This window comes from Mirounga leonina, unplaced genomic scaffold (genome assembly GCF_011800145.1).
Source record: "Mirounga leonina isolate KUSES-001 unplaced genomic scaffold, KU_Mleo_1.0 Mir_82, whole genome shotgun sequence".
Taxonomy (NCBI): Eukaryota; Metazoa; Chordata; class Mammalia; order Carnivora; family Phocidae; genus Mirounga; species Mirounga leonina.
Genome location: NW_023270825.1, coordinates 31367463 through 31392372, shown reverse-complemented (window position 1 = coordinate 31392372; position 24910 = coordinate 31367463). Strand labels below are relative to the sequence as shown.

Here is a 24910-nt window from a genome sequence, read left to right as displayed (position 1 = left end):
AGGAATCATGCAAATATTTTTGCCCTAGGTCTAAGTTAATTCTACCAAACAGCTTTGTGTCAGTTACAAGAAATGTGAGCCTGCCCAAACATTTAGGAAATGTAAACAGTGAACAAACTATGAATACACTATCATTTTAATCACCACTTTCTAAAGTCTTTAACCAACCCCGACAAGATACAAGAACAACAACAAAATGCATAAAGGTAATCTCAATACCAGAATCTGGCCTCCCACCACATTTTTGTGAAACACTAGGGATAGACAGCATTAGCCTCAAAACCCTAAGAGCCTCTCCCCTCAGGTGTTAACTGCTAAAGAAGGACAATGATAGATAAGACGTAAACCTGACATTTTAAATAGTTTTAAATTGGGGAAGATTATTGAAGGACTTCCCAGAACAATATTTAATTAGCTTTAACAAGTTAAGGTGTATTTATGACTCCCAGAGGGGGCTTCCTTATCTGAAGCAAACAGGAGGAACTTCCTGTTAGCATAAGTTGTACTGATAATGGAAGGTGAATAGCTAACCAAAAGTATATGTTCAGGAAATAAGTAAGAAAAGCTAAGTATATCTGAGCTAAACTGGGGGGGAGGGGGGCAGGGTCCTGCTGCATGGACTAGGAACAAGGACAGGAGTAGATAAAAAGGAAACAGGAAGGACTGAGCTAGAGGAAGTGTGAGGGGAGGAAGGAGGAGGAAGGAGCAAAGACTGAAACCCAGAAAGTAATGATGGAGATGGGCAACTCAGGCCTAGAAAAACAAGGAAATAAATGCCTAAAACCAGGAGGTTTGCTAGAGCCTGCCCTGTGGAAAGGACTCTCCTCTTCTACAGACTACAATTAAGATAAAGTAAATTAACTGGCTAAGACTAGAGAAAATGGGGTTCATTTGAGACATAGGGGAAGGTCTTGCACAAGGATAACTTATTGAGAATGGAGGCAACATTTTAGTGTTTTTTTTAAAAAGTGTTAACTTAAAATGGGTGAATTGTATGGCATGTGAATTATATATTAATAAATCTGTTATGTTTAAAAAGTGTTAAGCTGGGCAATGTATGACTGTACTCATGATTCAATTACCATGATTAGTTCAGGAATACCCCCCAAATTCCTTCAGCCAGTAGGGAGAATTTCCTTGTACCTGGGGACACCTCTGTTGGAAAACATCAGTCTGGAAAGGAGACGAGGGTATAATGAATACAGAAGAAAAAAACGGTGAGCTCTTTAAAGAGATGTTCCCCATTTTTGCCCTTGGAATTTTTGGCAGTGTTGGGGAAGGAAGCTTTTGTTTGGGGTATGCCTTGAAGTAGAATATCAGGTTTCTTCAGGGGATGATCCAGGGCCAAAAGACACCTAGTCAAAGAGAAAACGATCTAGGGTGGAAAAGTCAAGTCAGTTCTGGAGAAACCCCAGAAGGTTTATCGTGAAATGATCACACAAGTCTTATCTCTGCTACCCCTAAATTGGACTGTACGCCCGTGCCACTTCCGACTGTTACTCGCCAAGAAAACGGATGCTTTGCCATGGTCCCAGAAGTTTCTGGCCAGCTGCCCACTGACGTAAATTAGAAAACCATTCGGGGACCGGCCTGGGTGAAGCGAAGCGCCACGTCCAGGGCTGGGCTCCCGCTCCCTCCCTCTCGATGCAGGAAAAGGGACGGAGCGGAGTCGAAGGCGAGCGGGAACGCCAGATCAGCCGTCTTCGCCCTCCTCCCCTTAGCCCGCTTTCAGGGAGGCGCCCCCAGCGGGCCCCATCCCCACTCGCCCGCCTGGGGCCCGAGACCCCCGGGAGAAGGGGGGCGGTGGCGAGCACCCCCACGGGCAGCAGGCGCACCTCCCCCGGGGCAGCAGTCGCTGCGGCCCGCCCGGCCCGGGCCTCCCCGGGAGCAATAGGCTATCGATTCAGCTGCCTGTCGCTAGGAGCCCCGGGAGAGCGAGGCCTACACCGCCCGGCCGGAGCCCCGGCCTCGATTTCGCCACTTTCCCCACACCAGAGGGGGAGCCCGGGGGCAGCCGAGCCCAGCTGCGCGGGAGGGAGGAGGAGCGCAGACCACCTGCAACGGCAGCGGCCGGCAAAGGGGGTAAGGGCGCGGGGCTGCAGCCAGCAAGTCTCCGGGGGTCGCCCACCCACCACCCCCCGCCTCACAAGTTACGCATTCAAGTTCAGGCCGGTGCCCCTTAGCCTCCAGTCCCCGGCACTGCCCACATCGTAAGAAAAACACGACACGGAAGAGGCCACTACAGAGAAGGGAGATGGAGCTGGGCCCCTCAGGGCGCCGACGGGGGCGGCCAACAGCGACCCGCCCGGCGGCTCTCCTCGCTCACCCAGCCAGCCCCCCGAGTCGCGGCCCCCGACCCCTCGGCGGCCGGCCCTGTCACCGCCCGGCCCCCAGCCCCAAGGCCCCTTCTCCCTGACGCCGGCGCCAGGGACTCGAGCTCCCCCTGGCCTCCGGCGCGCCTCGGCCTCCTCCCCCTCCGAATCCCCAAAATGCCCCCGCACCTTTTAAAGTACACGGAGGAAGAGTTTCCCATCAAACTTTGTCAGGCGGTAATCTCGCCCCCCCTCCCCGACCCACACTTCCAGGGCAGTCATCAGGAGCGATCACTTTGCACTTGGGATAAAGCGAATTAAGGACCTGTCAACCATTTTAGGTCTTTTTTTACAGAAGACATCCTCTCCTTCCCCTCCCTCCCCCGTAAGGGTTTGAATTTGACACCAAACCTTCCCACCGCAGAAGGGGGGTTGGGGGGGTTGGAGGGCAGAAGGAGGGTGGCGAGGGAGAGCGAAAGGGGAGGTTGGAAGGGGGCCGGGAGGCGTGGGGCGGGGAAGGGGGTTGATTTACCTGAGACCAGCCACTGGCCTCCATTGTTGGAGAATTCAATGGCATTGACACAGCCGAAGTGGCCGAGGAGGTCCTTCTTGTAGAGGTTTCTGCAGCCCCGCAGGCGTCTCCTCTGAAAGTCCTGAGTGAGCAGGGGGTCCCCATGCAAGCCCCGCTGGGACAAGAAGCCCACCACTGACCTCATGCTGCCCCCCAGGCCAGCTCTCCTCTTCATGCTGGAACCGCCGCCGCCGCCGTTCGCGCCGCCGCCCCTCCCTCGGCCTCACGCGCGGCCGCCGCTCTCCCCCCACCCAGCCCTCCCCCCGCGCTGCGATCCGGATGGTTCTTTAACCAGCCATGGCAGACGGAGCGAGGTGTGCAGACACTCGGTGGCGTTCGCGGCTTCCTGAGGGTCCCCTCCCTCCCTTTCCCCCCTAGGCTCCTCCCTCTCCTTCTCCGCCTCCTCCAGCAGCTGATTCTCAGCTGCGGCCGCGCTTCCGCGACGCGCGGCCCTTCCGCCGGCCGCCGGTGCCGGGAGAACGCGGGCGGCGGCTGCCCCTCCCCCGCCGCGGGCTGCTGGCCGGAAGAACGCGGGCGGCTGGCCTGGAGACCGCGGGCGGCGGCGCGGCTTTCCCGCCGCAGCTCCTCCCCGCGCGGTGCCCCCTGAGCGCCGCACTCCGTGAAGTTGAGGGCGCGTAACAATCGGAGCGGTAGCGGGGCTGCGGGCTCGCCTTCCTCCCCCGGCGGCCGGCGCTAGGTCGAGTCCCCGCGCTTTTTTTTTTTTTTTTTTCGGTGGGGAAAATGCAACCCCGGGGTGGCAGAGGGGTGGAGGACAGGCTGTGGTCGCCCTCCCTCAACCCGGTTCGTCTCATCCTGGGGCCGCCCGAGCCCTGTCCAAGGGAGGGGAACCAGCAGTTAGGGCTGGACTTGGGGTAAGGCCGCTTGGGGGTTTTATGAGTGCACCCGTCCCTCCCCCGCCAAGTAAATTTTTAATACTACTTCCCCCCCGCCCCTCCCCCCACACACACCCTGTTCAGTTCTCCCTTCCTACAGCCATTCAGTAAAAAGGCTAAACTGTTCCGTCTGGTAGATAATAAGAGTGGTATATGGGAAGCGGGGGGGGGGGCGGGGATCTTAATAAGTAGTACGAAAATTGCCCAAACTGAGTTGAGAAAGCTCTGAGAAAACAGGTACTTCTGTCCATTATTTCCAGCTACATTCGCAAGACGCAAGAAGCTTTATCCGAAAATAGCAATATACGTTATTTAATTGGGTGCAGTGAGCTCCTCTTCAAGGTCTTGAGTGTGGAGCTCTGAGGCTGTACAGCTGTTAACCAGCAGCTGCGTTCCAGGCCAGAAGTAGCTGCACTTCAGCAGGCGGGGAGCCTCCGTGTTGTTGACCCCAGCGAGGAGACTGGGTGTTAAGTGCTTTGGAATTCTACCAGATACAGTAAAAGTCCCCCTGTCAGTGTATTGTATTTTTCCTGGAAGCTACGCTCTGTCGTTGAAATAAACCATGGTCACCTACTAAAATAGGCAGGTGTCAGTTTCACCTTTTCAATTTAGCAGGAATTCCATCCTCTATATCAGAGAGCACATGGACAGTTGAGTATACACCCATGAAAGGTGGGCGAACATGGAAGAGGACACCCATCAGGCAAAATCACCTACTTCTACTTTTTGCAATAAGGTTAATTATACCAATAACATATGCAAGTAAGTGTTTAAAAGTCAACATTATAACAAATGTTGCTGAACTTAGATATTCACCAAATTTCAGAAATTATGGTTTTAATGGAATATTGTTTTCCTAAACAGGAAAATGTGTAGTGCTGTCTTTTTAAAAACTTTTGTTCTCAGGATGCTTCATGGTGTTTATTCATTATAATAGCCCCATAAAGATCAGTAGTAGTATACCAGATTGTTGAATGATTTTTTAGCACCCAACATCTTTTTTTTAAGATTTTCTTTATTTATTTTAGAGAGAGAGCACGAGCTGGAGGGGCAGAGGGAGAGGGAGAGAGTGAATCTCAAGCAGGCTCCACACTGAACTTAGAGCCCAAGGCAGGGCTAGATCCCAGGACCCTGAGCTGAAGCCAAGAGTCCCTCGCTTAACCAACTGCGTCATCCAGGCGCCACCCAACATCTTTTCTTCATAGCAATGTCATAATGTGTAATCAAACATGTATTTTTGTGATTTTATTGGAGTGTCCCCAACTCTACGCTCAAAGCAGGGACCATGTCTTTCTGCTATGGGTATATGTCCCGAGCCAGTACATCTTGGCACTCAGTGACCGCTTGAATATTTGTTGAATATTTGAATGAACTTAGGGAGTAGAGAAGAATTTGGAAGGGAAGGTAATGACTTCCGTTATAGAAGGATTGAGTTTGAGATATCTGTGCTTCATTCCAGTGGAGATGATTTCAAGGCCAGTTTCCCATCTCACTGTTCCTTTGCTTGACATACTTAATCCACATATTCAAAAACAGGACTCATCTGGCACCTTCTAGATTAACAAGGCATCATTTATACCTACCTTATTTGTTTGGGATGGGAGAGATGGACACAGTAATGATGTGGTTGAAGTGGCCTTTAATGTGGCAATATATGACACACTCTCAAGCTCTCCCCTCTTTAAACATATACCTCTTCTCCACAACTTTAAATGTGACTTGCTTTTCCCCAATCCCTGGAATAACTGTCCCATTTACCGCAGCCTAAAAATAGACCAGGATCTGATCACAAGCCAGCCCAGTTCTAGGACTTTGCTAGAAACTTCCTTAACTGTTCAGTGACCAACCAGAACAGAAATGTAGGACCACTCAGTCTGTTTATCGCCTACTGCTAGTCTGGGCAGGTTTTTGTAAGGAGAATGCATAAAATCTCTCTCTCCCTTGTCCCATAATTGGGGGTGCCAAGGAAATGCAGGATGCCCACTTCAATATGAATTCCAGATAAGCAGTAATTTTTAGCATATGTATTTTCTGTACAATATTCAGAATATACTTATATTAATGTAATTACTCATTGTTTATCTAAAATTCAAATCGAATTGGAGCATCCTATCTTTTCCTAAATCTGGCAACCCTACCTAATATAATGTAATCCAGCTTCAAAAGATTAAGCCCCATTATATCTATTTGCTTTTGTTACGAATTTAACATAATCTCTTGTGTTATTTATTGCAAACTAAAAATATCATACATAACTATATCAACTTCAGTGATCATATGAGCTTGGCCTTTCTGATATAGGCATTTATAGTGAAAAGTCCAGTGTACTTAGCTTAAAAATAGCAAATGAAACTGGACACTTGAATGATCTATCCACTGCATAGAATGTACAGGGGAAAAGGAAAAAGAGTGAAAAATTCATGTTTTTCTTACCTAGGCCCAGAAAATCCTACATAATGACACCATTTGAATTTCATTCTGAAAAAACACTATTTTGAAAACTCATTCTGGAAAAACGAAGATATGGAAATTACTTAACATGGGAACCCTTCCTTACTCCTTGCTTCACCATGGATTGAATACTGATCAAGCATAGAGTTCCCAGAAATTCATTTGTTCTTAGGCTTCTATTTTGTTTGACCCCAATATCACCGAAGAAAGAGTAAAAAATCTTTAAAAACTTACTAGATGCTAAGAGAATGCTCAAACATTAGAAATTATTTGTTAAAAAAAAAAAAACCTAAGAGGGGCACCTGGGTGGCTCAGTTATTAAGCGTCTGCCTTCGGCTCAGGTCATGATCCCAGGATCTTGGGATCAAGCCCTGCATCGGGCTCCCTGCTCCCTGGGAAGTCTGCTTCTCCCTCTCCCATTCCCCCTGCTTATGTTTCCTCTCTCGCTGTGTCTTTCTCTGTCAAATAAGTAAATAAAATCTTAAAAAAAAAAATTAAAAAATAAAGGATTTTATTTATTGGCCATTTCAAATAGACAGCAATTTTAATTTTGAAAAAAAAATCTATTTAAATACAAATTCCTCCAACAAGATCTATAGGATCAGAGGATATAATTTTATAGTTTTAGCTCTTACATTTAGGTCTATGATCTATTTTAAGTTATCTTTTTTTTTTAAGAATTATTTATTTTAGAGAGAGAGTGTGTACAAGAGATGAGCTGGGGCAGGGGCAGAGGGAGAGAGAATCCTCAAGCAGATTCTCCACTGAGCAGGGAAGCTGACTCGGGGCTCGATCCCACGACCCTGAGATCATGACCTGAACCAAAGTCAGCTGCTTAACCAACTGAACCACCCAGGTACCCCAAGTTAACTTTTGTATATAGTGTGAGGTAGGGGTCTAAAAGACTGTTTTTCCCCCATTGAATTGCTAGTAAATAGAAACGCAATAGATTTTTGTATATTGACCTTATATACTGCAAACTTGCTCGACCAATTTATTTATTTATTTTTTATTCTTATGTTAATCCCCATACATTACATCATTATTTTTAGATGAAGTGTTCCATGATTCATTGTGCATAACAGCTCGACCAATTTATTAGCTCTAATAGTTTTTTGTGTGTTTCTCAAATTTTCTATATACAAGATCATGTCATAGACTCAGAAATAGTTTTAATTCTTCCTTTTCAATCCAGATGCCTTTTATTTTATTTTTTTTCTTACCCAATTGCCTTGGCTGGAACCTTTGGTACAATGTTGAATAGAAGTAGTAAGAGTGGGGGCGCCTGGGTGGCTCAGTCGTTAAGCGTCTGCCTTCAGCTCAGGTCATGATCCCAGGGTCCTGGGATCTAGCCCCTCATCAGGCTCCCTGCTCCGTGGGAAGCCTGCTTCTCCCTCTCCCACTCCTCTTGCTTGTGTTCTCTCTCTTGCTGTGTCTCTCTCTGTCAAATAAATAAAATCTTAAAAAAAAAAAAAGAAGTAGTAAGAGTGGACATCTTGTCTTATATTAGGGGGAAGCCTTTAGTCTTTTAGTCACCACTAAACAGTATGTTAGCTGTGGGTTTTATGTGATTCTCTTATCAGGTTGCAGGAGTTCCTTTTTATTACAAGTTGTAGAATGTTTTTATATGAAAGGGTGTTAGATTTTGTCAAATGCTTTTTCTTTGTCTATTGAGATGATCATATGGTTTCCTCCTTTACTATATTATGTTGATTGATTTTGTTAAACCAATCTTTCATTCCTAGATAAATCCTATTTGGTCATGGTATCTAATCCTTTTTATATGTGGCTGGATTCACTTTGCTAGTATTTTGTTGAGGATTTTTGTGACATAGGGTTGTCTTTATTTTTCTTATGATATCTTTGTCTGGTTTGGGATCAGGGTAATACTGGCCTCATAGAATGAGTTGGGAAGTCCATCCTCTATTTTTTGGAAGAGTTTGTGAAGGATTAGCATTAATCCTTTTTTAAACATTTAGTAGTGGGGCACCTAGCTGGCTTAGTAGAGCATGTGACTCTTGCTCTTGGGGTCATGAGTTCAAGCCCCACATTGGGGGTAGAGTTTACTTTAAAAATAAATAAATAGGGGTGCCTGGGTGGCTCAGTCAGTTAAGTGTCTGCCTTTGGCTCAGGTCATGATCTCAGAGTCCTGGGATCAGAGCCTCACATCTGGCTTTCTGTTTGAAGGGGAGCCTACTTCTCCCTCTGCCCTCTCCCCCCTATCCCCCCCCCCCCCCCCCCCCCCCCCCCCCCCCCCACTCAAAAAAATAATCTAAAAAAAAAAAAAAAACCCTCTTATTTAAAAATAATTAAAATAAATAAATAAAGCTATTAAAAAAAATTTTTTTTTAAATAAACATCTGGTAGAATTCACTAGGGAAGTCACCTGGCCTGGGCTTTTCTTTGTGGGAAGGTTTTTTTGTTTTGTTTTGTTTTTTAAGATTTTGTGTATTTATTTGACAGAGTGAGAGAGCACAGCAGGGGGAGCAGTAGAAGGAGAGGGAGAGGGAGACGTGGGCTCCCCACCACAGAGCAGGCAGAGAGCCCAATGTGGGCCTCGATCCCAGGATCTGGGATCATGACCTCAGCTGAAGGCAGATGCTCAACCATCTGAGCCACCCAGGCGCCCTGTGGTTAGGTTTTGATTACTGATTAAGTCTCTTTACTTGTTATAGTTCTATTCAGATTTTCTGTTTCTTCTTTTTTTTTTTTTTAAAGATTTTATTTATTTATTTGAGACAGAGAGAATGAGAGAGAGAGAGCACATGAGAGGGGGGAGGGTCAGAGGGAGAAGCAGGCTCCCCGCGAGCCGGGAGACCGATGCGGGACTCGATCCCGGGACTCCAGGATCATGACCTGAGCCGAAGGCAGTCGCTCAACCGACTGAGCCACCCAGGCGCCCTTTTTTGAAGATTTTATTTATTTATTTGAGAGAGAGAATGAGAGAGAGAGAGCATGAGAGGGGGGAGGGTCAGAGGGAGAAGCAGACTCCCTGCCGAGCAGGGAGCCCGATGCGGGACTCGATCCCAGGACTCCAGGATCATGACCTGAGCCGAAGGCAGTCGCTTAACGAACTGAGCCACCCAGGCGCCCAAGATTTTCTGTTTCTTCTTGACAGTTTTGGTAGTTTGTGTGCTTTAAGGAATTCATCTAGGTTATTTAATTTGTTGGCATTTTGATAGTATTCCCTTATAATTCTTTTTCTTTCTGCAGGGTTGGTAGAATATCACCTCTTTCATTCTTGATTTTAGTAGTTTGAGTCTTCCGTCTTTTTTTTTTTTCTTGATCTAGTTAAAGATTTGTCAATTTTGTTGATATTTTCAAAGAACCAACTTTTGGTTTTGTTTATTCTATTGTATTTTTTGTTTTCCTATTTCATTTATTTCTGCTGTAAGTCTTTATTATTTCCTTCCTTCTGCTTGCTTTGTGTTTAATCTTTTTCTAATTTTTAAGTTGGAAGGGCTGTTACTGATTTGAGATCTTTATTTTTAATGTAGATGTTTACAGCTTTTCATTTCTAGTTAAGCACTGTTTATCTGCATCCTATAAGTTTTTGTATGTTGTGTGTTTTCATTCATCTCAAAGTGTTTTCTAATTTCCCTTGTAATTTCTTCCATGACTCATTGGTTATTTAAGAGTGTATAGTTTCCACACATTTGCAAATTTCCCAAATTTCCTTCTGTTCATTGATTTCTAATTCTTTTTTTTTTTAAGATTTTATTTATTTGTCAGAGAGAGAGAGCACAAGCAGGGGAAGCGGCAGAGGGAGAGGGAGAAGAGGGCTTCCCGCTGAGCAGAGAGCCCAATGCAGGACTTGATCCCAGGAACCCCGAGATCATGACCTGAGCCGAAGGCAGACACTTAACTGACTGAGCCACCCAGGCACCTTAATTCTTTTTTTGAAGGGGGGCATTTTTTAAACGTCTTGAAGTGAGTTCCCAGGCTGTGTAGTAATTGAATTTAGTAAAGTCAGAATATTAGTTGTTACTAGAATTTTCAAATCACATTCCAACTTACTTTCCAAACCTTTGGTTCAAATTTGCCATGCATAATTCTTCATGATGAATGAAATTCAGCTTGAAATAAGCTTTATGGAGTGAAAGTGGACAGAAATTCTCAATGGCCAGGATTATTCATTTGGTTTTGACTCAGTGACATTTTCTGTGCTCTTGTATACCAACCATCTGGGTTTTGTATATTTGAAGTTTTCTTGACAAAATCATCATAAGCCAGCTACTTTTACTTATTTTTAATTTTAGGCTTCCACATGAATAGTGAGTGTCATAAGAAACTGTTAACAGTTATTATTTATTGCACCAGGTATGTAGTCACATAGCCAAAATATCTTTTCCAGAGATGGTCCCATGGATTTATGTTTCTTGAGCATCTTTAGTGTGCCAAATACCATTTAGAAAATAAAATTGGGCAATTCCCTTTCCCCAAAGTAGAATATGCTCAAGGAGAAGCAAGAAGATTCTCTGGTACAGAAGTCAAATTTAAATTGTCTTTATGGGGCGCCTGGGTGGCTCAGTCGTTAAGCATCTGCCTTCGGCTCAGGTCATGATCTCAGGGTCCTGGGATCGAGTCCCACATCGGGCTCCCTGCTCAGTGGGAAGCCTGCTTCTCCCTCTCCCACTCCCCTGCTTGTGTTCCCTCTCTCACTGTTTCTCTCTCTGTCAAATAAATAAATAAAATCTTTTAAAAATAATAAATAAATAAATAAAATAAATTGTCTTTATGGGGGGTGCCTGGGTGGCTCAGTCGTTAAGCGTCTGCCTTCAGCTCGGGTCATGATCCCAGTGTCTGTCCTGGGATCCAGCCCCATATCGGGCTCCCTGCTCAGCAGGAAGCCCTCTACTCCCTCTCCCACTCCCCCTGCTTGTGTTCCTGCTCTCACTGTGTCTCTCTCTCTGTCAAATAAATAAATAAAATCTTTTTTAAAAAATAAAAATAAAAAATAAATTGTCTTTATGGGTTCAATGGTAATCAAGGACAGGCTGCTGGAAAATGAACTGACCACAGCATGTGTTAATAAATTTGTTCCCCCTTCTTTTTTTTTTTTTTAAGATTTTATTTATTTAGGGCGCCTGGGTGGCTCAGTTGGTTAAGCGACTGCCTTCAGCTCAGGTCATGATCCTGGAGTCCCAGGATCGCGTCCCGCATCGGGCTCCCTGCTCGGCAGGGAGTCTGCTTCTCCCTCTGACCCTCCTCCCTCTCATGCTCTCTGTCTCTCATTCTCTCTGTCTCAAATAAATAAATAAAATCTTTAAAAAAAAAAAAGATTTTATTTATTTAACAGAGAGAGACACAGCAAGAGAGGGAACACAAGCAGGGGGAGTAGGAGAGGGAGGAGCAGGCTTCCCGGGGAGCAGGGAGCCCGATGTGGGGCTCGATCCCAGGACCCTGAGATCATGACCTGAGCTGAAGGCAGATGCTTAACGTCTGAGCCACCCAGGCACCCCTACCCCCTTCCTTCTAAATAAACTGCATGAACTCATAATATAAATACTACAGATCCCATTTAAGTTGGAACTGGTGATGTACCTGATTATCTATGAGCTTGCTGGAAGATACTTATTATTCAAATCACAAAATGATAAAACTTATGACATCTCAGAAATCACCTGGTCAAATCCCTTCACCATTCATGGTTTGTTTTGGTCACCACCAAATCTACAGCATGAAGAGTTCCTGACTCACTTGTTGTTGGGTGAAAGAATCTTCCTGCAACGCCCCTGCTCAGGACTCTCCCTTTTCTCTTTCATGTCAGGTTCAGATTCCTTTATTTGCCTGTCAAGTCCCTCCATGATTTGTCTCCACCATATCTATAATAAGATTCCCTGTTACTCCTCATCACATACCCACCAGTAGCTGGTAGTTACTTCTTCCCTATACCTCTATGTACTCTCCACAAGCCTCTACATATTTTGAGGTCCGCTTCATCTATCCAAATCCTATACATCAATGAACCCCTTCTCTGATAAATCGAACCCACATCAGTTTTTTTTCCCCTTAGATTCTTGTTATGCTTATAGTTAGCATCACAGTCTACCATTCAAATGTTTCACGTCTCTATATCCCTATGTAGTTTCTAAAAGTACCTTACATACATTTCTTTTAGCTTTATAACAATCCTATGCAGTTGGACATTCATCCATTCAAGCGATGTTTATTGAGCACCCACTGTGTGCCACTGCCATAATAAGTAGGCATAAAGGATATAATAGCAGAAAAGAAGACCCTGACCAATGTTCATAGTACTTCCAGGACAGAGACAGACTTTAATCAAATAATCATGCAGTAAATGTAAGATTACAACAATACTAACAATTGCTAACATTTATTGGACATTTACCACGTGACTGGCACTGTTCTGAGTCTTTTACAGATATGAACTCATTTAATATTCTCAGCCACCCTATGAAGAAAGGACTATTGTTCCATTTTGCACAAAAGGAAAGTAACAGTTGTGGTACATGAAAGTATGTGATGCCTCAGTTTCCACATACATTCAATGGAGTTGTTATGATAAATAAATTCTTTTTTTTTTAAAGATTTTTTAAATTTATTTATTTGAGAGAGAATGAGAGAGAGCAAGCACATGAGAGGGGGGAGGGTCAGAGGGAGAAGCAGACTCCCTGCCAAGCAGGGAGCCCAATGCGGGACTCGATCCAGGGACTCCAGGATCATGACCTGAGCCGAAGGCAATTGCTTAACCAACTGAGCCACCCAGGTGCCCCGATAAATAAATTCTTATTGGTAGAGCCCTTAGATCAGTATCTGACTGGTATTAGCTATGATGATGACGGCGGTGAGAGATTAAAAGGGAATGCTTTCAGAGACATTAAAGAGAACTGTGATCCGAAGAACGGGTAGTTGTGGATGAGGCCAAGTGGATGGTTGGGGGTGGTGCTCCAAGCAAAGTAATAGGACACCCAAAGGCTCTGTGGGGCGAGAAACCTAGAAGGCCCATGTGGCTGAAGGTGGGATGGGGACACTGTATCAGCAATTAGACTGCTGCAGTTAGAATTCTGCAGGGACCTGGCCCTATTTAAGATTTCAGTCTTTTTTTTTTTTTAAGATTTTATTTATTTATTTGAGAGAGAGAGAATGAGAGAGAGAGAGAGCATGAGGGGGGTGAGGGTCAGAGGGAGAAGCAGACTCCACGCTGAGCAGGGAGCCCGATGCGGGACTCGATCCCGGGACCCCAGGATCACAACCTGAGCTGAAGGCAGACACTTAACCAACTGAGCCACCCAGGTGCCCTAAGATTTCAGTCTTTACCTAAGAGTCACTGGAGGGTTACTAACAGGGGCCTTATATGACCAAACATGCATTTTAGGGGCGCCTGACTGGCTCAGTCAATAGAGCATGCAATTCTTGATCTTGGGATTGTGAATTCAAGCCCCACGTTGGGTGTGGAGCCTACTTTAAAAAACAAACAAATATATATTTTATAAGATTATTTTGGCTGCTATAAGAAGAAAGGATTAGAAGTGGCTAGGAGTGGATTGAAGTAGATGATTAAGAAGTTTTACAGTAATTCAGGGGAGAGAAGATGGCAGCTTAGACAAGGCTACTGAAAGTGGAGTTGGGGAGAAGTAGATGGATTTAATATAAAAAGAATCTGGTGATGGATTTGAGAGAGTAGGGAATGAGGGGACAAGACATTAGGAAGCGCCTAGGCTTTTTACTTGTATATCCACTGAAATAGAACCCCTGGAAAAGGCTAACTTTTGAAGGGAAACCATGACTTCAGTTATATGCATACTGAATTTGAGGCGTCTCTGAGGCTTCCAAGTATTGACAGTAGCCTGAGCTCAGATACATATCAAGGCTGGAGTCATTGAAACGGAAGTGGTGGTAAGGTTTTAGGCATGGAAAAGAATATTCAGAAATATCAAGTGGGAAGAAGAAGGGCACCTGGGTGGCTTAGTTGTTAAGTGTCTGCCTTTGGCTCAGGTCATGATGCCAGGGTCCTGGGATCAAGCCCCGCATCGGGCTCCCTGCTCAGCGGGAAGCCTTCTTCTCCCTCTCCCACTCCCCCTGCTTGTGTTCCCTCTCGTGCTGTGTCTTTCTGTGAAATAAATAAATAAAATCTTAAAAAAAAAAAAAAAAGAAATGGAGGTGGTAGTAAGGTCTTAGGCATGGACAAGAATATTTAGAAATATCAAGTGGGAAGAAAAGAGGCGCCTGGGTGGCTCAGTCATTTAAGCGTCTGTCTTTGGCTCAGGTCATGATCTCAGGGTCCTGAGATGGGCTCCCTGCTGAGCAGGGAGCCTGCTTCTCCCTCCCCCTCTGCCTGCCATGCCCCCTGCTTGTGTTCTCTTGCACACACGCTCTCTCTGTGTCAAATAAAAAAATAAAATATTTAAAAATAAATAAATTTTAAAAGGGGCTGTGGGGAAGAAGAGAGAAGAAAGCTGAAGGCCTAGCATTGAGATGTTTGGGTTTAATGCTTGAGTAGGGGAGGATATACTTACAAGAAGTTGGAATCGCCAGAAGTATAAGGAAAAAATTAGAGTAGTATTGTTATGGAAACTGGGACAAGAGAACATTTCAAGGAGAGAGTGGTCAATTGTGTCAATTGTTGCTGAAACATCAACAAGATGACTGAAAAATGTTGGATTTGTTGACACCAAAATTCCACTAGAGAGACACCCATGATCTCTATCAGAGCTCCTCCAGGGGAGGATGGACTGAACAGGGAGTGGAAGGAAAAGAAATGGAGGCAGTTAGATGAGCAGCTAGAAAGGAACTTAGGATCCAGGAAGGGTTTGTTTGTTTTTAATAGAAAAAAAAAAAATCAAATGTTTAAAAGCCATTGAAAAGGACCCTATTCAGAGGGAAAAATTGAAAAAGATACACAGATGACACTAGACTGTGCAATCTACAGGGAAGAGTTCTGACAAGGCAGGGCAGAAGAGATACAAAGCAAAAGAAAAGAATTTGGCCCTAGTTAGAAGAACAGCTCCTCCATTAAAATAGGAGAGAAGGAAGACAGGTTGGGTACAGGTGAAGGTAGGATTATATGTTTGCTAGGAAGAAGAGTGCCCATGTGATAGTTTCTACTTTTTTCTGTCAAGGAAGATAAGGTCATCCATCTATTGAGGTTATAGGTCAAGAAGAGGGGGGAACCAAAGTTTGATGCAAGAGGGAATGATTAAGTTAACAGAAACTGGAGAGTGGGATGACCCAAACTGAATGATGTTTAGACCTCATTTGGAAACTCTCTGGAGCCAATTTGCCCTATTATATGACTTTCTAAAGCAGTGCACAAACTGCCCATAACCAGGGCCATAGAGAAAGCAGATAATTAAGCTCATTCAGGTTTGGGGATTTTCCAGGTAGATGAAATGAAGAAAGGAAAGAGAACAATGGAGTTTAGGGTTGTTAATGTTGACAAAACAGTGAAATTATAGATCATGGAATCTAACCTGGGTCAGGAGGGAGAATAAGAAAGGAATTGAAAGAAAGCTGATGAGGGTCAATGAAAGAAGGTCTCGATGAGGTCGAAAAAAGCTATAGGATTAGTTTGCAGGCAATTTGGAAAGAGAGGAGATTTTAATTAAAGAAATTGCTTGAATTAGAGATCCTGAAACTGACACAGTTACAGATGATAACTGGGTCCAAAGGATGATGGAAGGAGTGGGTGGCTCCAATGAAGTCAAGAAGGATGTTGAGACCAAAGAAATGAGCTGCCAGGACCCAAGTGGGTGGATCATCATTTTGATTATTGAAGTCACCCAGGATAATGGCAGGGCTTATGATAGAGAGGAATAATAGACCAAAGTCTTTGCTTAAATGAAAGGGGAGTTACATGAGTACAACAGATAAAAAGAAGAAGAGGAAAAGAGTGAGTGACATGGTGAGTGACATGGACCTCAGAGAAGCTAGCTATTCTTTTTCCTTTTAAGCAGAAGTGTAAGAATAATAGCCAGGAAATAGCAATGAGAAGCAAAAAAAACAACAACAAAAAAAACCCCACAACCCTTTGGGGCACCTGGGTGGCTCTGTCCTTAAGTGTCTGCCTTTGGCTCACGTCATGATCCCAGGGTCCTGGGATGGAGCCCCACCTCGGGCTCCCTGCTCAGTGGAGAGCCTGCTTCTCCCTCTCCCTCTGCCTGCCTCTCTGCCTAGTTGTGCTCACTCTCTCTCTGTCAAATAAATAAATAAAATCTTAAAAAAAGAAAAAAAAATAACCCCACCTCTGTTAAAGGAAAATTTAAAAAACTATTAAAAAAATTAAAACCATGACTCTTATACAGATACAAAATGAAATGTGTTAAAGATTTTAGTTAACTATTATTAATGAGAGAACTGGTAAGATGTCCAAAGGTCAATCCACATTTATAGGTCAGGAAAATTGAAATGAACTTGAAGAAACTGGCTTCTACCCATATTAGGGGAGGCAAGTCAATTGAATTTCCACTGGACAGAATTTACTGCATGTCTATAGACAAGAATTATTTTGCATTACTATCAGTTGTCTACAGTTTACAGAGTTGTAAAATACCTCAAAAGAAATAAAAGGCTAGAATCTGATAACCTGGAAGGGTCTGCTCTGAAGAATGCATAGTTTCCCATTGGAAATACTGGTTATAGTTTTTGCTTATTCCAAATTTCCACACACCTCTCATCTCTGAGGTATGTGGAACCTAAAAGTATAAACAGCACCATTTGGGTGGGGCAACAGGAAAATCGCGTCTTTAAGGGAGAGTCAGTCAGATTTTAATAAAGATAAATTGAAGAGAAAGCTTGACAAGACAGGGACTTCTGCAAGTTATGGATAATGAGTTCCAGAGAGCACAGTGGAAGGAAGAGTTTGGAAGGTAGTATGAGGCTAGGAGAGAGGCAAGGATGTAGGGAGTAACATAGGCATAATAGACTTTGCAACTGTGGTTCCCAGTGGGAGAGTGGGGTTGCCCTCCTCCCTCAGGGTTGTCAGATAAAACACAGGAACCCAGTTAAATTTGAATTTCAGATAAAGAATAGGATTAAAAATAAGTATGTCCTTTTGTTTTTGCTTTTGCTTTTGTTTTGTTTTGTTTTGCTAAATCTGGCAACCCTACCCTAAGGGGACCCTTGTCACTGCTGGAGAAGTTTTAGATTGTCACAACTGCTTGTTTGTGGGCCATGCTATTGACATTTAGTAGGCTGAAGCCAGGGATGCTGCTAAATAACTTACAATGTACAGGACAGTCCCCACAAAAAGAATTTTCCAGCCCAAAATGTCAGTAGTACTCAGGTTGAAAAACCTGGTGTTTGAACAATGATCTCCAAATTTTTTGTTGTCATAAACTATCTTTCAAACATTTTTGTAAAGATTTTTTTATTTATTTATTTGAGAGGAGAGAAGGAGAGAGAGCACAAGGTGATGGGGGAGGGGCAGAGGAGAGGGAAAAGCAGACTTCCTGCTGAGCAGCTCTATTCTAGGACCCCTGGGATCACAACGTGATCCCAAGGCAGATGCTTAACCCACTGAGCCACCCAGGCATACCTCCTTTAAACACCTTTTAACATGAGTCTATATTATTGATACATTGTATACATGTAATAATATCCTGATATATTGTGTACATTTTTAAATCACAAAAATGTTTTAAAATTTAAAAATTAAAGGATAAGATGAAGATGAAAGAAACAATATTTTAAAATATAAAACTTTGTTTATTATATATACAAAAAGCCCTTTTTGCTTCCATGAACTTATTTTATTTGTTTATTGTTTTTAAAGTAGGCTCTACACCAAATGTGGAGCTTGAACACGCAACCCTGAGATCAAGAATCACATGCTCTACCAACTGAGCCAGCCAGGCGCCCTGAACTTTTTTTTATTTTATTTTATTTTATTTTTTATTTTTTTTTTTATAAAGATTTTATTTATTTATGTAATTGACAGAGAGAGACAGCGAGAGAGGGAACACAGGCAGGGGGAATGGGAGAGGGAGAAGCAGGCTTCCCGCTGAGCGGGGAGCCCGATGCGGGGCTCGATCCCACGACCCTGGGATCATGACCTGAGCCGAAGGCAGTCGCTTAACCAACTGAGCCACCCAGGCGCCCCCTTGAACTTTTTTTTAAAGATTTTTTTTTTTTTTTTTTGACAGAGAGAGAATGAGAGAGAGCACATGAGAGGGGGGAGGGTCAGAGGGAGAAGCAGACTCCCTGCCGAGCAGGGAGCCCGATGCGGGACTCGATCCTGGGACTCCAGGATCATGACCTGAGCTGAAGGCAGTCGCTTAACCGACTGAGTCATCCAGGCGCCCCCCTTGAACTTTTTTTTAAAGAGCAGGGATTCCTGGGTAGTTCAGTTGGTTAAGCATCTGCCTTTGGCTCAGGTCATGATCCTGGGGTCCTGGGATCAAGTCCTGCATCGGGCTCCCTGCTCCCCCTCTGCCTGCCGCTCCCCCTGCTTGTGCTCCCTCTCTCTGACGAATAAATAAATAAAATTTAAAAAAAAATAAAGTAAGAGCAATCTGATGTTGATTCATTTTTGAAATGGTGGCTTAACATATATGATACTATGATTTCCAAAGTTTGTATCTATGATCTATTACTTGGCTTTAAGGGAAATGAAACTCAACAAAAATATAAAGGATCCAAATGGAAAAAATACTTGGCTGGCTTACTCAAACATGAAACTAATTTTTAGGTCCCATTCGATTTTATTCAAGTCCAGCTGGTCAATTTTTATCTTCTATGATATCAATCAGTTGTATTTGCAAATTAATCAGATGTTATATAAATATATATAATTCATATAATATATATATTTTATTCTGGAGAGAGAAAGAGTGTGTGTGAGTGGGGGAGAAGCAGAAGGCGAGGGAAAAGCTGACTCCCCACTGAACATGGAGCCCAACTTAGAGCTCAGTCTCACAATCCCAAAATCACTACCTGAGCCAAAACCAAGAGTCAGACACCCAACCAACTGAGCCACCCAGTGCCCCAGAAGGTGTTATATTTTTAACAAGCATATTTAAAATCCAATAAATCTCTTTTATTTGCAAGATTCTTAACACAACAGAAAAGTATTTCCAAGGTTTTATCTGTGCAAACATGAGCCTTTTTATAAATGACATACTTCTTTTTTTATTTTTTAATTTTTTTTAAAGATTTTATTTATTTATTTGACAGAGAGAGAGACAGCGAGAGCAGGAACACAAGCAGGGGGAGTGGGAGAGGGAGAAACAGGCTTCCCGCTGAGCAGGGAGCCCGATGTGGGACTCGATCCCAGGACCCTGGGATCATGACCTGAGCTGAAGGCAGATGCTTAACGACTGAGCCACTCAGGCGCCCAAAATGACATACTTCTTTTTTTTTTTTTCAATTTTATTTATTTATTTGAGAGAGAGAGAATGAGAGACAGAGAGCATGAGAGGGAGGAGGGTCAGAGGGAGAAGCAGACTCACTGCTAAGCAGGGAGTCTGATGTGGGACTCAATCCCGGGACTCCAGGATCATGACCTGAGCCGAAGGCAGTCACCCAACCAACTGAGCCACCCAAGCACCCCAAGTACTTCGAGTTTTTTTTTTTTTTTAAGATTTTATTTATTTATTTGAGAGAGAGAGAATGAGAGACAGAGAGCATGAGAGGGAGGAGGGTCAGAGGGAGAAGCAGACTCCCTGCCGAGCAGGGAGCCCGATGCGGGACTTGATCCCGGGACTCCAGGATCATGACCTGAGCCGAAGGCAGTCGCTTAACCAACTGAGCCACCCAGGCGCCCCCAAAATGACATACTTCTAACAAGGTGCCCGGTTGGCTCAGTTGGTAGAACATGTGATTCTTGATCTCAGGGTCCTGAGTTCAAACCCCATGTTAGGTGTAGAGCTTACTTTAAAAAAAATATGTAAATATGTATATATATATATATACACACACATATATACATATATGTATAAATATATGTACATATATATATATACACACACACAATATAAATAAATATATATATGACATCTATATTTTTTGGCAAAAAACTACCCACCAAAATTAACATCACTTTTCAAAATATTTGTTGGTAGTAGCTTTCAACAACCAGTTTTTTCTTGTCCATTACACTATCAACTTTAGCTTGAAGGAACAGCTGTAAACATGTTTTTTTAGTGTTTATAAAGTAGCATACTACTGATAGTCACCTTATCATTGAAAAAGTCAGCAAAGTGCAAATGTTTGTCTTTTTGTTAAAGAAAAGTCAAAGTTATTTATAGGTTCTGACAACTATTTTAACACCTTGACTAGAAACACCTAGCAAATCTGAGTGAAGCCAAATACCTTTGTCATCAGTCCCCATTCCATCAGAGACCACTGGATTAAAGATTCCGCTCCATGAGTCTTGTTTCTACAAAAATGAACACATTGATGTCATCCCTTAAGCACAAAAAATAACATGGGCAAGCACCACTATCAGTCCATCTGCACCACGGAGCTCCTATGTCTCCCTCAAGATACCAAAATGACTCACAACCAGCTGGCATCCAGGCCAAATAAAGATGCCAGTGTCCATCTGTATATTAAATAGTAACAAAGCTGGATTTCTTTAATTTTTTTTTAGATTTAAAATGTGAATAGAAATCTAACATTTTCTTTTAACATCCCGATGAACCATCATGGACACCCTGGATGTGCCCATCCTACTCCACTTTAGGTACCATTCCATTAGAGGATGGGGTAGTGTGGGCCCATTTCCACATCATTGCTGAGGAGCATGAGGCCTAGACAGGTTGCAGTTCAGTGAAGTCAGAGGGGCCTGGGTTAGAGCTTACTAAAATGGCTCCATCATTCATCAGCTATGTAGTCTTGTGCACATTACATAATCTCAGTCCTTCTGTTTCTACATTTGTAAAATGGAATCTTGTAAAATAGAGATAATACCTCATGGGACTGATGAGAGGATTAATAAAATAATTTTGTTAACATAACCATAATACCTTTCCTAAACCCTCACAAATTGAGCACATTCTCCAAACCCTTGCCCTTAGCCTTGACCCCTCCATCCAATCACAAGGATCATGGAGGCCATCAGTTGAGAACTCCTTCAATTTTAGGTCTCCCCATGGCAAAACTCCTCTTATCCAAGCACAACACTTTAACTGTGCTCTGCAACCATCTAATGTTATCTCTTTGTGGACCTTGTTCCATCAATTATTCCCTTTCTCCTATATACTAACCCACTCCAATGCTACTGGCTTTTTCTCCTAAGTTGGCAAGTATGTTCAAGTATCTCCCAATATTGGGATGCCTGGGTGGCTCAGTTGGTTAGGCATCTGCTTTCAGCTCAGGTCATGATCCCAGGGTCCTGGGATCGAGTCCAGCATTGGGCTCCTTGCTCAGCTGGGAGCCTGCTTCTCCCTCTGCCTGCCATTCCCCCCTGCTTTGCATGTTCTCTCTCTCTCTCTTTCTGATGAATGAATAAAATATTTAAAAAAAAATACTCCCAACATTGAAAAATTGAAAAAAAAAATTTTAACTTAGATAATAAATTAAAATCCATATTTATGCTCTTCCTTTGTTTCTGGAAGGAAACTAGAAATAACAGCTTCTTTAGTATGTATAGATCTACCTCATTATTTTTTTTATTTATTTATTTTTGGAGAAAGAGAGAGAGAATGCATGTGGGTGCATGGGGGGAGAGGGGCAGAGGGAGAGCGATCTTAAGCAGCCTCCACACCAGCCCAGAGGATGAGATGGGGGGGGGGGGGGGGGCGGGATTCCTCCAGGGGGCTCAATCTCACAGCCTTGAGATTATGACCTGAGCCAAAATCAGTAGTCTTTGGATGCTTAACTGACTGAGCCACCCAGGTGCCCCTACCTCATTATTTTAAACTGCATAACATAATGCTCTGTAGTCAACAAATACTTCTTGAGTGTCTACATCATTCTTTGCACTGATGATATAGCTTTTTTTTGCGGGGGGGGCGGAGGTGAGAGAGCAGAAGCGGGGAGGGGCAGAGGGAGAGGGAGGAGAGAGAGAATATTAAGCAGGCCCCATGCCCAGAATGGAGCCTGAGGCGGGGCTCAATCTCACAACCCTGAGATCATGAGCCAAGCTGAAATCAAAAGTGGAATGCTTAACCGACTGAGCCACCCAGGTGCCCCAAGGATATAGCATTTAAGCTGAAGCAGGAATCAGAAAGTCAATAAGGAAAAAAAAAAAAAAAAGAAAGTCAATAAAGTAAACAAGTAAAATATATTATGTTAGATAAGTACTTTGAGTTTTTTTTTAAGATTTTATTTATTTATTTGAGAGAGAGAATGAGAGAGAGAGAGAGAGAGCACAAGAGGGGGGTGGTCAGAGGGAGAAGCAGACTCCCTGCTAAGCAGGGAGCCTGATGTGGGACTCAATCCCGGGACTCCAGGATCATGACCTGAGCTGAAGGCAGTCACCCAACCAACTGAGCCACCCAAGCACCCCAAGTACTTCGAGTTTTTTATTTTATTTTATTTTATTTATTTATTTGAGAGAGAGAGAATGAGAGACAGAGAGCATGAGAGGGAGGAGGGTCAGAGGGAGAAGCAGACTCCCTGCCGAGCAGGGAGCCCGATGCGGGACTCGATCCCGGGACTCCAGGATCATGACCTGAGCCGAAGGCAGTCGCTTAACCAACTGAGCCACCCAGGCGCCCCTTAAAGATTTTTATTTATTTGACAGAGACACAGCGAGAGAGGAAACACAAGCAGGGGGAGTGGGAGAGGGAGAAGCAGGCTTCCCGCAGAGCAGGGAACCCGATGCAGGGCTCGATCCCAGGACCTTGGGATCATGACCTGAGCCGAAGGCAGACGCCCAACGACTGAGCCACCCAGGCGCCCCAGTACTTCGAGTTTTAAATAGAGTGGTCAGAGAAAGCATCTCTGAAAAAAGTAACATTTGAATAAAGATTGAAAGGAGGTGAAGGAGAAGCCCTTATGGATATCTAAGGGAAGAACGTTCCAAGAAAAGGAAATAGCAAATGTAAATACCCTGAGGCAGGAGAATGCTTGCCATTCAGTTATAGTTACAGTATCCATATATGAGTGATGTTAATGACTACTCACATTCAGTCAAGGTCCTATCTGAATATACTAAAACCCAAAGACTAAATTGTAAAGTTAACGGCTACCAGGATTCCTTATATAAAATAAAGGGGAATCAGGAGAGATTCTTATTATGTACACACATAAAAAGCTAAAAGAAAATATGCATAGCTGTTATTGTGCTCATTCTTTTTTTTTTTAAGATTTTTTTTTTAATTTATTTTTTTAACAGAGAGAGAGACAGCGAGAGAGGGAACACAAGCAGGGAGAGTGGGAGAGGGAGAAGCAGGCTTCCCGCCAAGCAGGGAGCCCGATGTAGGACTCGATCCCAGGACCCTGGGATCATGACCTGAGCCGAAGGCAGACGCTTAACGACTGAGCCACCCAGGCACCCTATTGTGCTCATTTCTGTAAGTGGTTACAAGGTTCTAGTTGACATTTATAACTGTTGTCTTCCACTATCCATTCATTATTTCATTTGCCCTCCACTAGAACCTTTGGGTTTTTTACCTGGTGGGGTGAACCAAACTTTCATTCCTGAATCTCTTTCAGGGTCCTACTTTCTTCGGATTGCTTTAATTTCCCATTAATCTTTCCTATTAGATGTGGAAGTGCTCAGAGGCTTACCAGAGAATCTCCTGGATTCCAGAGAAACTCTCAAGAAACTGTCCCTATTATGTAACAGAGATGCAATTCCCCCTTGGTAATTAGGATCAATCCCCTCACCCAGTGACTAATCTTTTTTTTGGCTGTTGATTCCATGGCATGAAGAGCCCCAAATGGCTAGATGACATCTCAACTTCCCATTCAATGGAACTATTACTGTGTTTTGTGGTAGAAGCTTTTCCCTGTTGGGAACTAAGACCTCCAAACCAACAGAATTCAAAGTTGCAGAAATGGGAAGTAAAAATTTGGGGAGTAGATTATTAGGTGTAAGAATGAGGAAAACCACTTTCATTTCCAACCTTTGATTTGTGGATCCATTCATTCTGGCTGTCCATTGAAGGATATGTTAATTTTGTAAGACAATCCCAATCTTCCAAGATGCTATCTCCCCACTGGCATTGGCATTGAAACCAAGCTATCACTAGGCTATTCCAGCATTCCATCAGGCCAGCTGCTTCTGGATAATGAGGTATGTGGAAAGATCAATGAATTCCAAAGACATGAGCACCTTGCCACACTTCTTTTTTGGTAAAACATGTTTCTTGATTAGAAGCAACACTGTAGCAGCACTTGGGTGGCTCAGTTGGTTAAGCATCTGCCTTCAGCTCAGGTCGTGATCCCGGAGTCCTGGGATCGAGCCCTGTATTGGGCTCCCTGCTCAGTTAGGAGTCTGCTTCTCCCTCTCCCTCTCTACTCTCTCTCTCAAATGAATAAAATCTTAAAAAAAAAAAAAAAGAAAAAGTAACACTGTATAAAACACCATTACAGTAAATAAGGCATTCTGTTTAAGTCCACAGATGATGGTGCTGGCAGAAGCACCATATGAGTAGGGAAGATAAATCCATACCCCTAATATATGTCTATTTCATCAGGACAGAATGCTGTTACCTCTGTGATATAAGGAGTCCAGTGCAATCAATTTGCTATAATTGGCTGACTGCTGCCCCAGGGAATGTCATACTGAGGGTCCAGCCCTAAGTCCTTAACTGTAGGTATGTTAGACT

The 24910-nt window shown here is 43.6% G+C and overlaps 1 protein-coding gene across 2 annotated transcripts in view; it reads right to left on the bottom strand.

Moving 5' to 3' along the window:
* Positions 1-3133, bottom strand: part of DCAF5 (DDB1 and CUL4 associated factor 5) — a 97496-nt gene extending 94363 nt beyond the window's left edge. The window contains exon 1 of one of the 2 annotated variants that reach the window (XM_034992738.1): positions 2845-3133. In XM_034992738.1, coding sequence (XP_034848629.1) covers positions 2845-3058 — 214 coding nt within the window. In that variant the 5' untranslated portion in view covers positions 3059-3133. The remainder of the gene's footprint in view (positions 1-2844) is intronic. The other variant, XM_034992739.1, reaches the window with a different exon arrangement.
* Between the last annotated feature and the right edge of the window lie 21777 nt (positions 3134-24910).